Genomic DNA, 14,107 nt, shown 5'->3' with positions numbered 1-14,107 from the left:
CTGCATGCTGTCTATCCCCCTATCCATCCACCTCTGTACACACCCATCCTTACATCAATGTCTCAATCCATCCATCTATGTGGTATCTATTCAGCAGGCGGAGGCATGAAGACAACAGACAACAGATAGCAAAGTGAATTTTGAGATGCACATCTTAGGAGACTTGAATTCTCAAGCATTTAGCTAAAATTGGGTTTTAAAACCCTATAAAGCCCCCAACACAAATCACTCATAAGGTAGAGAGAGGAGGAGGTGTAAGGGGATTCCTTGTGGTAAGACCCTCTTACCTGCTTAGGGTGTGGGGGACAGGATGTGGCTCAGTCACCTCAGGCCTAGCAGAAGGGAATTCATGATTCACTTGAGGAGCTCTTTGTGAGGCCCCTGCAGTTAGCATCTGGCCTTGGCACAGGCCTCCTGATAGACAAGAGGTGGGCTGGCCAGCGGACTTGGAGGGCAGGCAGAGGAGAGTGGCCAGCACCCTGGTTTCAGCCGGCACACCCACAGTCTATTCAGGCTGAGGATGGCCGAGTAGTTCCCACGGCCAGAAGTTGTCTGCAGAAGAGCTGACGTGTGGGAGAGCCCAGACTCTGCCCAGCAAGAGGCCCCCAGAATGGACAGCCAGGCTTCCAAAAGAGTCATTCACCAAGACAAGGGAAGCATACTGGAACATTCCCATGGTCTGCTCTGAAGAAACCACCAAAGGGACCAGGAAGCCAGAGTATGGCTCCCAAAGTATGAAGCTGAGAAGTAGGAACTTTCTAGCCATTTTTACCTCCCCTGCTCCCAGAGGGGCCAAACCATCTCCAGCAAGTTTCAGGAAGTGGGGGTAGGGAGGGCACTTGCTCTCTGTAGGCAAGCAAGCATCCTGGAGGGGCTGGGGAAGAGTCTACTTTAAACCCAGTTCAGCCTGGATGGTATATAGAAGGGGACATTCTGAGCATCAAACTGATATTATGTGGTAAATTAAGAGTGACAACAGGGCTCTGTATCACCCAAGGATTTCTAGAGAGGTCATCCTGCCCGCTCATGTGCTCTTTCAGGAGGGGGCAAAGACACCCGATGAGCAGGTTCCAAGCAGCATGGGAAGCACAGACAAAGTCACTGTGTGATTAGTCCCTCAGCTCATGCTGCTCACGTGTATGTGCATGTGTGCACAAACATGCAAGCAAACTGTGTGTGTGTGGCTACATCTGTGGACAGTGAGGTTATAGTGGTATTTGTTTTCTTCTTTTTTATACAGTTTTCTCTAAATTTCACATTGTCTATAAAGGGGCTATAATACCTTTATAATCAGAAAAACATCAATAAGTGTTATTTTTAAAAAGGAAGTCAGTGTAGTGGAAATTCCCTAACCCATTGTGAGATAGCACTTGCACCAGGAATGACATTACCCATCATATGCCCAGGGCTGCCAAAGAGCGCAAGAAACATTCCGACATCTGCACAGGAACTTGATGTGGAGTCTGGACTCAGCTACGTTCCCAGGGGAGGAGGGAGGAAATGAGAATTGGATATTTTGTTGTTTCTCTTGTAAACATGCTTTGGGATCATATCCTTTTCCCCTTCCTCTCCCTTGTCCATTAGTCAAACTCAGCGGCAACTGTCCCTTCCCAGCTCAGGCTCCAGTGAGTGGCCCCTTCTTCAGGCAAACCCCCAACGAGAACTGAAAGTTAGTACCTCAGGGTCTTGGAGAATGGGTTCTAAGGCAAGTATTCAGATGAGAAAGGCTAACGAAATGCCCATCGCCACACACTGGATGGCTATCTCTTTTTAACTTTTCCTTTGGAACGCTCTGCAGTGAGACTACCCCGGAGGGGAAGCCACTTACAAGAAACGTTGAAAATGATTTTGAAGGATCGGCTTTCATTTCTTACAGGGCCCAGGTATGTCAGGCTCAAGTCACGCCACTTCCAGCTGATGGAGCTGCAGGGCAGGTAGAGAAGGAAAATGCTGCTGAACCAGGGCACACAGAACTGGCTCCCCTTGAGGAAGGGTCCCCAGCTGCCAAGTGATGAAATGGCAAAATGTGGGCTGAATGATAGGCTAGCCGAGGGAACTCCTGCTGGCTGGAAAACCTTACTCAGGGACACCTAGTGAGCACAGCGTGTACTCAACAGCTTACGCGTACTCACACCACTTTCATGTACCGAGTGGGCAATGAGAGATACACTTTTCAAATATGTGAGCTTCACCAGGTTGAAAAGGCTGGATGGCCTACAAGATTCAAGAAGATGCTGGTAAATACAACTGCAGATCACAGCTAAGAAGCTGAAATATAGGAATAAGGGAGCGGCTGCTCCTGGGTTCAAATAGTTACCTGCATAACGACAATAATCTGAGAGTGACAATATTTTGTAACTATGCAGGGTATTTAACAGTCTACAGAGCAGTTTTGGGAGGACTAGCTTAATCTTAATTCATGTGAAAAAAATACATAAGGGTTATTTTTGTTGCCCACAAACTTAAAATGAAACCCATGGTGTGATGAAAGAATTAAAGCCAATAGCAACCTCCTCTCGGCTCCCCCGCCCCATAAAAGTAAGAGCCCTTGTCCTCTGAGCACTCCAAGGCACTGGGTTGTACCCGGGGGGCTATCTACCTTTCAAGAAGAACATCAATAAATTGAAGTCATAATGAAGTAAGTGGGCAGGAAGGTAAAGATTTGGGAGCCAGGAGTATTCAGTGAGGAGAAAGGAAGACAGGGAGATGTAAAACATTGTCTCAAATATTTGAGCAGCTGCCACTTTAGAAGATTCTCCTACACATTTTATTATTATCAAAATAATAATAATAAATTCCACCAATGAGTGAGAGTTTCAGGGATGAAGCTTTTTGGATAAAGGAGTGGATCTAAAAATGCCAGTGTTTTGGAAATAACATTGGAATCAACAGAATTGCTTATGGGAGGGTAGGCTGGAACAGCCACTTTGGAAAATAGTTTGGCCCCATCCCCAGACATCACAGCCACACACCCTCTCAGCCTGTAAGTTTCATCCCTGGACATACAAGCCCAAGATAACACCTTCGTGTGCACAGCAGGAAACATGCACATGAATGTTCATAATAGCAAAAAAAAAAAAAATCCAGAAACAACCCAAATACTCATCAGTAGGACAGTGGATGAGTAAACTGTGAAATATTACACAATGGCCAAATGAGTCTAGATGAATCTTAAGATAATATTAACTGGACACAGTCCCAAAAGATGACAAATAACATGATATCCCTTTTTTAAAAAGTTAAGCCACAAAAATTAAAAATATGCTTTTTAGAATATATACATGAAATAGGTTAGAGAAAGCCAAATACCATATGATCTCACTTACATGTGAACATAAAAAAAAATAAAACAAAACAACAAAAAAGAAACAAACTCCCAAATGCAGAAAATAGGTTGGTGGTTGGAGAGAGGCAAGAGGCAGAAGAGACGGGCAAAATGGGTGAAAGTGGTCAAAACATTAGCAAATGCATATAAATGCACTAGAACTCTTTTGTAAAAAGTAAGGTGATGATGAGCAGGTTGGTGGTTCCCACCAGCGGGGCTGGTAGGGAGATGGGACATAGGGCCACTGCTGATGTGGTTCATTTGGGGAGGTGATTGCACAGATGTTTACCACATTGTTAAAAACGAACTAAACAATCAGATGGCATGAGGCCATGCATGGATTCATGATGACAGTGTGTCATGAACCAATTCAATTCTGTTGATCTCAGGGCCACTGAAAAGAGGGAGAAGGAATAAAAAAATAAAGAACAAAGGGAGAGATGGAAGATTTTGAATTGGCATCAATGTGGCCCTCTGAGCAAGCTCCTTGTCACCCGCATCACTTCAGCCCAGGCCAGGTGGCTGCCCCAATCGGTGTGGTTGTGCGGGTTGTGAGTTGCACCAAGGTCCTTGATGGGGAGTCAAGAGGGTTTTCATTAGCCTGTGCTCTGCTTGCAAGTAAGATCCCGGGGGCAGGACTTGTTTGCTCAGAGGACAAGCACTGAGGTGTGCTGCCGCATTACTCAGCCTTAAGCCTTGTGGCTCTCTCTGTCCAGAGAGGGCATTTTGTTCGCATGAAAAGGTCCACCCAGAGGTGCTTTCAAAGGGATCCTGCACTGGGTATGGAATTGGACCAGGTGACCTCTAGGGTCTCTTTGAACTCAAGGATATTTTTCAGGGAATAAAAAGCGGAAAGAAGTCTGACCTACAATTCAAGAGACTGGATTTGACACTGTAAGGAAGCAGATATTTGTCACTCCAAAATACGTCTTTTTAGTATGTAGGTTATTTTATGCTGATTATTTTAAGAAAGAGAAGGCTCAGGAAGAAGCTTTGACCCTTCCCCTAACTGCACAAAAGAATTTAGAGGACCTGCTATCCTCTGAGGGAGATATCACCGTAGATAACTACAGTATAACATTCACTAGGAGTGGGAGAGAGGGAAGAATTTAACAAAATCCGTTTGTTAAAATTCCTCTATCATTTCTATATGGCCCAGCTAACATTTGTTTGTCAAACATTTACTCTTTTTCATCTTCCTGGGAATTGCATTTCTTCCCTTTCAAAGACCCTCATTCCCATCCCCGTCTCCTTTGCTCTGGATGGCATACAAGCCTCACTTGCCTGACTTCAAGTAGGCTATAGGGAGCCCTTACACATACATAATTAAATTTGATTTTCTCCTGTTAATCTGTCTCTTGTCAGTTTAAATCTTAGGCCAACCAAAAGAACCTGAAAGAGTAGAGGAAAATTTATTTTCCCAAACACAGCCCAAGCATTGCAACTAGCTATGGGATCCTCAGCCTTCATCACTGTTGGGTTTGTTTTCTTGACTTCTAATGCTACTTGCCTTAGCCAATGGCTGTGACACAACACAAAGCATTAAATATGCCAACTGTTTCCTCTGACCCACATGTCCTTCCTGCAGGCCTCTCTTACCATAGACGGTTACAATGTCGGGCACTGGGGCAGGAGGTCAGGCCCAGCATTATGGGAAGCACCATTGAACAGCCAAAATGTGAAATCAGGAAGCCAGTGAAGGAAACTGGCTTCAGGGAAGGGACATGGAGCAGGCCAGTGGAGAGGGGCAGAGTCCCAGTGGTTTAAAGATAAACCAGAAAGAAAGGAAGGGGATGCCTGGTGACTTGCAATCTGGTTGTGGGCTGTCTGGGCTGGGAACCATCAGCCACACATGGGAACTGCACGCTTGAAGTGTGGCTAGCCCACACTGAGATGGACTGTGCGTGTAATACGCACCTCAATTTTGAGATTAGCATGAAGAAGGAAATGGTAACTCACTGATTTTATAATATAGACTCCATGTTGAAATAATATATTAAATGTTTTGGATTACATTTTAAAATAATAAAAATTAATTTCACCTTTTAAAATATTTTAAGTGGCACCTGGGTGGCTCAGTTGGTTTAAGCGTCTGACTTCGGCTTGGGCCATGATCTCATGGTTTGTGCGTCAGGCTCTGTGCTGACAGCTCAAGCAGGAAGCCTGGAGCCTGCTTGAAATTCTGTGTCTCCCTCTCTTGCTCCGCCCCTCCCCCACTTATGCTCTGTTTTTGTCTCTCTCTCTCTAGCAAATATAAATAAACATTAAAAACTTAGAAAATAAAACAAATAAAATAAAATACTTTTAAAATGAGGTTATTAGGATGTTTTAAATTATATCTCTGGCTCCCATTACATTTCTGTTGGGTAGCAGTGGACTAGACTCTAGGAAGCCCAAACTTTTTATAATAGGATTTAATAAGATATCCCTTCTCCTTTAAAAATTTCTCCTTTTAACTTGTTTTGAGTTGGTGTGTCTATTCCTAAAAACCAGATGGAAAAGTGCCTTGGAAATAAACACAACTCTATGATTGGAAGTTATTATTGTTAATTTAATAACAGTTAAGTTCCGTGATTCTATTAATTTTTTTCCATCAACAAATCCTATTGGTTCTGTTTTCCAAATATACCCAGAATTTGGCCCTTCTCACTGCTACATCCTGTCCACTCACTGCACACCTGGGCTCTTCTCACCTCCGTGCTTTGACCTCGAGGTCCTCAGAGCCATCCGGGTCCTCCTCCCTCCAGCTGCCGCAGCCTCTGTGCTGCTCAGGCTCATTCTCCCCTCAGGGCCTTTGCACTGGCCCTGCCTGTGCTGCTCTGTGTTCATATATCCACATTCTCACTGCCTTATCTCTTCGAAGTCTGGACTCAAATATTACTTCTTTTTAAAAACTTTTTAAAAGTTTATTTATTTATCTTGACAGAGAGAACGAGTGGGGAGGGGCAGAGAGGGATGCGGACAGAGGATCCGAAGTCAGTTCGGTGCTGATAGCAGTGAGCTTGATGTGGGGCTCAAACTCACAAACCGCTAGATCATGACCTGAGCCAAAGTCAGACACTTAACCCACTGAGCCACCCAGGCATCCCTCAAATATTACTTCTGAGGGAGACCTTCCCTGTTGGTCTTCCCTAAAATTACAACTCTTACACACACACACACACACACACCCTCCTTATCTCTTTTGGCTCTATTCCACTTAGCATTTATATTACCTAATATACCACACATTTTATCTTATTTATCTGTCTCCCCTAAGTATAATAAATTTACTAAGGGCAGGAAGTTTTCTTTGTCTTGCTCATCCTTGTATTCCCAGCATTTAAAACAGTGTCTGGCACATAGCAGCTTCTCAATAAATATTTGTTTTATGTGGAGGATCTCTGAGAGCTTATCCTTGTGCTAATAAATGTTTGCTCTATATTGTATGGTCTACACAAAGCTTCGGACAAAGCTTTTAACCTCCAGAAAGGGTATTTAAAAGTGGCTCCTGGAGTTGGTGTGGTGCCGGATGTGGCATTTCTGTGCAGGGAACAATGGCCCAACAAACCTGGCTGAGTGTTTGGAGCACGAAGAGCTGTTGCTCTTTCTCAGGCATCACCCCCCTCCTTACCTTTCCCGGCTCCTCACTATGAAGTGTGGACAAGGGACAGAATGGTTTTTCGAGGAAGATAAAGAAGTCAATTAACCATCTGGTTGGCTTCCTAGAGTGAAGCCAGTTATTCCCACTGAAAACCCATTAGACCCAAGTAAACTGTGATATTTCCTCATCAATTCACTTGCACACTTTTTTTACTCAATGAATACTGTACTTTTATCTTTACAACCTACCTTCCCAAATGTGGACGGGTTGACTTGGGTTTGAGCATTTTGACCACAGGTCTCCACATAAATCTCATACATCAGGCAGTGAGGCACACTGCACCCTTCACAGATACAGAAATTGTCAACCAACCTGGGGGGAGAGGAAGACAAGGCAGAGGAAATTGGCGTCAGTTTTTCTACAGTAGGACATTTTGATAAGAAGCAATAGTCAAACACAAGTGTGGAATCCAAGGAAATGAAACCTGTTTAATTTACTGAATGCAAAGGCTCACCAATCAGCATCAATAATGTACCTTTTTGTTCTAAGCCCAGAGTTAGAGATATTGATTGTGGGTCTTTATTTTTTTTATTGTCTTTAATTTTAATTCTAGTGTCGTTAACATACAGTGTCATATTAATTGCAGTGTGATTAAACAATTCTATACATGAGTGAGCACCTATCATGATAAGCGTACTCTAACTCCCATCACCTAACTCACCCATCCTCCCCTCTGGTAACCATCAGTTTGTTCTCTGTAGTTAAGAGTCTCTTTCTTGGTTTGTCTCTTTTTTCCTTTGCTCATTTGTTCTGTTTCTTAAATTCCACATATGAGTGAAATCATATGGTATTTGTCTTTCTCTTACTGACTTATTCCACTTAGCATTATACATTATATACATATATACATATATACATATCCATTATATATATGTATGTATCATATCTTTATCCATTCATCTATCAATGGACACTTGGGCTGTTTCCATAATTTGGATATTGTAAATAATGCTACAGTAAACATAGGGGTGCATGTATCTCTTTGAATTAGTGTTTTTATATTTTGGGGGTAAATACCCAGCAGTATGATTATTGGATCATAGGGCAGTTCTATTTTTTTTAATGTTTTATTTATTTTTGAGAGAGAGAAAGAGAGAGTGCACAATGGAGAGCAGAGAGAGAGAGGGAGACACAGATCCCAAGCAGGTTCCAGGTTCCGAGCTGTAAGCACAGAGCCCGACACAGGGCTCAAACCCATGAACCATGAGACCATGAGCCAAGCCAAAGTTGAACACTTAATTAACTGAGTCACCCAGGTGCCTCTGGGTAGTTCTATCTTTAACTTTTTAAGGAGCTTCCATACTGTTTTCCATAGTAGCAGGACGGGTTTGCATTCTGACTGTGGTCTTTTAATTATACTTTTATACTGTTGTTTTGTTTTGTTTGTTTTTCAGTCTGTTTTTGGTTTTGGCATGTAGACATGTTAAAAAGAAGCCCAAATTATGGGCTCAGCAGACACCTGGCTCAGCAGCCACGATCTCTATAGATAAAAAGTGGGAATTCTGTACTCGCCGGTGAGCGCTAGAGCCAGCACGGCCTGCCAGTCCCTGTGTGCCTGTGACCCAGGTCACGTGTGCAACGCTTTGCCCCCCTCCTCCGGTTTGCACAATTTTTAAACCAGAGTCCTCTAGGGCAGGCCACTAGATTTTGATCCTTTAACCTGAGATGAGATACAGAATGCAAGAAACCAAGAGACAGAGATGCTTTCACTCTCCAGCTGCATGGCATGTCTATGTGATCTGCGGCACTCTAGGCCTGTGCTCAGGGTGGGGTCTTCACTGCTCAAGTGCTCCAGTGCCTGGGGGCAGGTGGGGGCCCTCGGCAACGAGGGTCTCTGCCTGTGGCTCACAGCCCACAGCCAGGCCTCTGGGGACAGCTGGGTCCCTGTTCCAGCAACTGGTATGTGTGTGGGGCAAGAAGTAAGAGAGACTGAACTCTGAAAGTGTGGTCCAAAGTGACATCTCATCACCATCTTCCCTTTCCTAGTTGAGGAGAGACTCTTGGGGTTCTTCTCATTCTCTTTCTCTTTCAGAGAAATATGCAAACAAGCCAATATAATTTTTAAGCACAGAAGAATTTGTCAGGGAATTTATCAATATATCTTCTCCTTTCTCATTAATGATATACAGTTTATTTTCTGGGATGAAGCATGCAGAGACCCAAATTTATTTTCCTTGAGAGCTAAAGACCACAGTTACAGTTGTCACCCGTTGGCTTCCTAGAAAAATGAAAAAGCAACATATGGCGAGGGGTGAGGGGAGGAATTGTTGGCCCTGTATCTGAGGTGAATAAATGACCACAGGCCAGGTGGCTTAAAACCACAGAGATTTATTCTCTCACAGTTCTGGAGGATGACAGTCCAAAATCAAGGTGTCCATAGGAATGGGTCCTTCCAGAGGCTCTGAGGGAGAATGTGTTATATGCTCTTCTCCTCGCTTCTAGTAGTCACTACACATCCTTGGCATTCCTTGGCTTATAGACACATCACACTCATGTCTGCCTCTGTCTTCACCTGGCCTCTTTTCTGAGCATAACCTGAGCACACTCTGAGCATACCTTGGGACCAGTATCTGCCCAAGGAGGGGATTTTCTGAGAGTCTCCTTAATGTCATTGTGAGAAGGTGACATTTGAAACACCTCACAATGGCTAAAATATAGCTGCTCTGGCACCAATGATCTGGCTCTATCTTGAATACAGGATGATGTTTATTGGGGTGTGAACGTGGGGCGGCAAATTCATATAACATGTGACATTTATATACGTATTTTTTGTTAAGATACCACTTGCTAATACATGAAAAGCTGATACTTGAGATATCACAAAAAATAGCCATGGTTGGGGCACTGCGGCAAAATGTGATCGATGTTAAGTTCAAACTCACTGTTGTTTATTCATAGTGACTACTGATTTAGTCATGGAATGGTCTTAAAAGAGAAACATACAAAATATTCCTTCCTTAAAATGAACTCTGGTCTAGTTTAAATTTTTGCGAACTTCTTCCTCATCATGGAAATTCATTTGTTCCAGGCCTTCGTGAACTGTGTTTTCAAAATGGCATTACTGAGCCTGCTGAGTGCACAAGGCCAAATAATACTATCAGTAAGAATAACAGTGAGGGACTGTGATGAGACTCTGTCACACACCTAAACAAAGGGTTGCTTTCAGGCTTTAAGCCTTGCACTGCCACTTGATGACTTTGCTGCTTTGATCCTGCACCCCATGTCAGTCCATGTGCCTTTGGTCATTTCCCAAAAGTCCTCAGCCAGATCTCAGAGACTGGCCTGTGGTGGGCAGCCAGCATACATTAACTGGGAAAAATGGACGGTCTGAAAGAGGTTTTAGTTTGTTCAGAATGAGCATCTATTCGGGGTCGTGGCTTTCCTTCAGCTCAAATAGTAGTTTCTTCAGCATTTAGTCTCCTACGCACATAGGAAATTAGGATCATGATTATTACGCAGGGCTTTGTGCCTCATGGACCCAGGCTTCAGCTCTGAGTTGGCGATCATGGGGCTTTTGTGACTGGAAAACAAGTACATAATGTGCCTAATACACTTGCGTGCACCCGGAAGCTCTTATTGTTACCATTTCAGGTGATCACCTCCAAAATCTTGTGTGGAAGCAAGAAAGACGTCCATGTTGGTAGACTGGAAACACAAAACACTTGTGATAAGTGAGCCTGACTTTCAACTCCATGTGGACCCAAGGAGAGGCTAAATGGGGATGTGTAGGCAATAAGACTGGGCAGAACCACTGGAAGGTGAGATTGGTTCATGATTTCACACTGTGCCACCAAAAGGTTGTTTGGTGATCCAAAATTATAAATCCTGTCCAGGTGTGGCATGAACCAGATCACTGAATTCCTTGCTGAGCTGCATAAGAACTGTATTTTCCAGGTCTCACAATCAGATGAAGTTGATTGCTAGGATCTTAAAAACATTCATGATGTTCTTCTTTTGAGTGATGGACGATCTGATAATAGCCAACATCAGTACATACATACCTAGCCCTGCGATTCTCACATTTTCCGAGTGCTCCTTTTCATGGTAAAGAAAAACATAACTCCGGGAATTACATATGCTGGGAATTATAGTACCCTTTGATTCAGCCTGATCAAAAGCTCCTATGAATTCTGTATCTTTCAAAATAAATTTGCATTTCATTAATTTCCATAGTCTTCAGAAATTTGAGAAAGTAATATTATATGTGGGAGACAGTTATTTTTGTCTTTAGCCAGGCTCAGCATGCATCGGGATTAGAAGATGCTTAGTTTCCACTGAGGTGTGAAGGTAGGAGCCCTACCCAGTCAGACCTGTTTGGTCTGCACCCCCCAGCAGGGGAGGTCAAGTCCCTGGTCTTCAATCCCTTTGTGCTCCTTCGAGGTCTGACCACTTTTCTTTCCATTTCTAGGGTCCTTCCTGTCTGTGAAATAGAAAACATCTATTACTTCTATTTCTGGAAATGGTTCCACTCCTTGCAGGAACTTTCTCCTTGGAGAATACACCATCTGCTTATGACAGTGGCACTGAAGCCTCTAAGACATGTTGAGGACCTGACTAGTAACTAGAAAAAGAAGCAATGATGTAGTGCTGAAAATGGTACCTCTCTTCTACGTGACAACAATCAGTCTCCCTTGTTCTTGCCTAGGAAGCCTGAGCTGTTTCTGAGTGTCTGGAAGCTGGTCTCCTTGGGCATCTAAGACCCTCCAGGATGCCAAGGCTCTGGGTTACAAACTGAGCAGCTCTACTGCATGCGTGGTTTTTAAAAACATATGTTTATTTTTAAATTGTGATAAGATATATATATATATAAAACAAAAATTTAAAATATACAATTCAGATGCATTAAGCACCTTTGCATGGTTGTGCAACTTCACCAGCATCTATCCAAGGAACTCTTTTCATTTTGCAAAACTGAAATTCTGCACCCATGAAACACTAACTCCTCACTCCCTGTCCCCCAGGCCTGGCAACCACCATTTTACTTTCTGCCTCTATGAAAGTGACTACTTTCAGTCCCTCATATAGGTGGGATCATATAATATTTGCCTTTCTGTGACTGGCTTATTTCATTTAGCATGTCTTCAAGTTTCATCCATATTGTAGTATGTATCAGAATTTCCTTCCTTTTTAAAGCTGAGTAATAGTCCATTGTATGTACATATCACATTTTGTTCATACATTCATCTGTTGATGGACACTTGGATTATTCCCACCTTTTGGCTATTGTGGATAATGCTGCTATAAACGTGCATATGCAAAGATCTGTTTGAGCCTCTGCTTTCAGTTCTTTGGTATACATACCCAGAAGTGGAACTGTGGGATAATAAGGGTAGTTTCATTGTCAATTTTTCTGAGGCGCTGCCATACTGTTCTCCATATGGCTGCACCACTTTACATTCCCACCAACAGTGCAAATGGGCTCCAATTTCTCCATGTCTTTGATTACACTTGTTATCTTCTATTTTTGTTTGATAATGCCTCTCCTAAAGGATATGAAGTGATTGGGGCTGTGTTTTTAATGCCAATGTCAAAACTACCAGTACCAATGCTCTGTGAAACACTCCACCTCATAGACTGGATGCCTAAAGAGAAGCCCTCTACGGGAAACTGTGCTTCGCCTCACCTCCACTGCTCCACCTCCTCTCCAAACTTGAAGAGCATGACCTCTGTGTTTTATTTATTTATTTATTTATTTATTTTTTCCAGGATGACCTCTGTGTTTTAGAGGCCAGCAGGGCTAGGAATTCATGGCCTAGGACTTCAGTTAGTACAGCTCACTGCTAAAAGGGTCTACAGCACCCTCAGCGATTTAGGTGGGGCACCTGCGCTGTGGGCAGCTTGCACGGTGTCAGTTCACAAGCAACCTGAGGAAGGTGCCCAGGTATTTTTGAATCTCTAATCATTTTTTCAAGTTTCTGGAATATAACGCTACCCCAGAAACCCTAATTGACTAAATGGTGACCTGGAATATTTGACAAAGTCATCCTCATAGTCCTTTCTTCCAAGCAGGAGCCACTGTGCTGATGGGTCTGAGTTAGTGAGTGTAAACGAAAGAGAGCACTGCTGTGTAAGACGCCGAACACACCGTGTGGCTCTCATATGTATTTAAAATTTTTTTCTCTTATGCAAGACAAAATATGTCAAACATTTTCTGTTGGAGGAAAAGGTAATCCTTTTTAGGCCTTTTCATGTTATAATCACAAACACACTCATCATTTTTCTTTTTCACTCATACAATTTTTTCAAAACGCCTTTCCTGAGAAACATTTCTTAAAACCTTGTTAAAAAGTAATCAGATATCTGCTACTTATTCACCTTATAAATGTTAGGTTTTAGGTTTCAGGACTGGTTTCAATTATTTTCCTATTTATGAAAAGCTACAAACCTATGAGTTCATCAGTCCCAAAGGCTAATGATATTTTTCCTTCTAGTTTTTCTGCCCCTATTTAAATAGCCAGAAGTGAATTTCACAAACAATGTGGAATGCATTGTTAAAGCTAAAAATTGCTTTGCTTTCAGTTAGAAAACATCCCATTCTGGGTCTCACACCAAGGGGAAACGTTTCCTCTCCGGGCCAACGCCCGCGTGCCTTCAGATGTGTTTGTTAAGCGTGAGTCCAACCAACAGGCCCCCTGGTGGGGAGCGGTCTGGATTGCTTCCCGCGGTCGGTGTGACCACCAGGGAAGCCCTCCCACGGAAAGCCCACATCAGGAGGGCTTTCCAGTGTGTGTGTGTGTGTGTGTGTGTGTGTGTGTGTGTGTGTGTGTGTGTGTGTGTCCAGTCCATCCGCGGCTCGAGCCAGCCAGCATCAAAAGGCGCTGGTCTGGGTGTGAACATCTGTCCTTCCAGACCTTTTTTTTTTTTTTTGAATCCGGGCTCGCGGAGCGCCGACGGTCGCTCCTCACACTGGGCACTGGCTGCAGGTCCTGGGAACAACAGCGGAGGGAGTGACGCTTCCCCCTTTCCCTACACTACCTCTTCCATTTTATCCGCCCAGGGCGCCTCCCAGCCCCGACCTCGAATCCCGGCCGGGCGGGAAGACCGCCGGGCCGCTCACCACTGGATTACGGCGCGGTGCAGGCCCCGGATGCCCGCGCCGCCCGCCGGGGACACCGGCGCATCCTCGGCCATGGCTCGGA

At 43.8% G+C, this 14,107-nt stretch overlaps 1 protein-coding gene across 1 annotated transcript in view; it reads right to left on the bottom strand.

The window, feature by feature from the left end:
- RFX8 (RFX family member 8, lacking RFX DNA binding domain) overlaps positions 1–14,101 on the bottom strand; it is a 57,169-nt gene extending 43,068 nt beyond the window's left edge. Inside the window, exons 1-2 of the mRNA XM_029938495.1 lie at positions 14,026–14,101; positions 7,157–7,280 (exon numbers count right to left, since the gene is read on the bottom strand). Coding sequence (XP_029794355.1) covers positions 7,157–7,280; positions 14,026–14,099 — 198 coding nt within the window. The 5' untranslated portion in view covers positions 14,100–14,101. The remainder of the gene's footprint in view (positions 1–7,156; positions 7,281–14,025) is intronic.
- Between the last annotated feature and the right edge of the window lie 6 nt (positions 14,102–14,107).

This window comes from Suricata suricatta, chromosome 4, assembly GCF_006229205.1.
Source record: "Suricata suricatta isolate VVHF042 chromosome 4, meerkat_22Aug2017_6uvM2_HiC, whole genome shotgun sequence".
NCBI lineage: Eukaryota > Metazoa > Chordata > Mammalia > Carnivora > Herpestidae > Suricata > Suricata suricatta.
The sequence above is the reverse complement of the archived record's forward strand: the minus strand, read 5'-3'. Positions and strand labels throughout refer to the sequence as shown.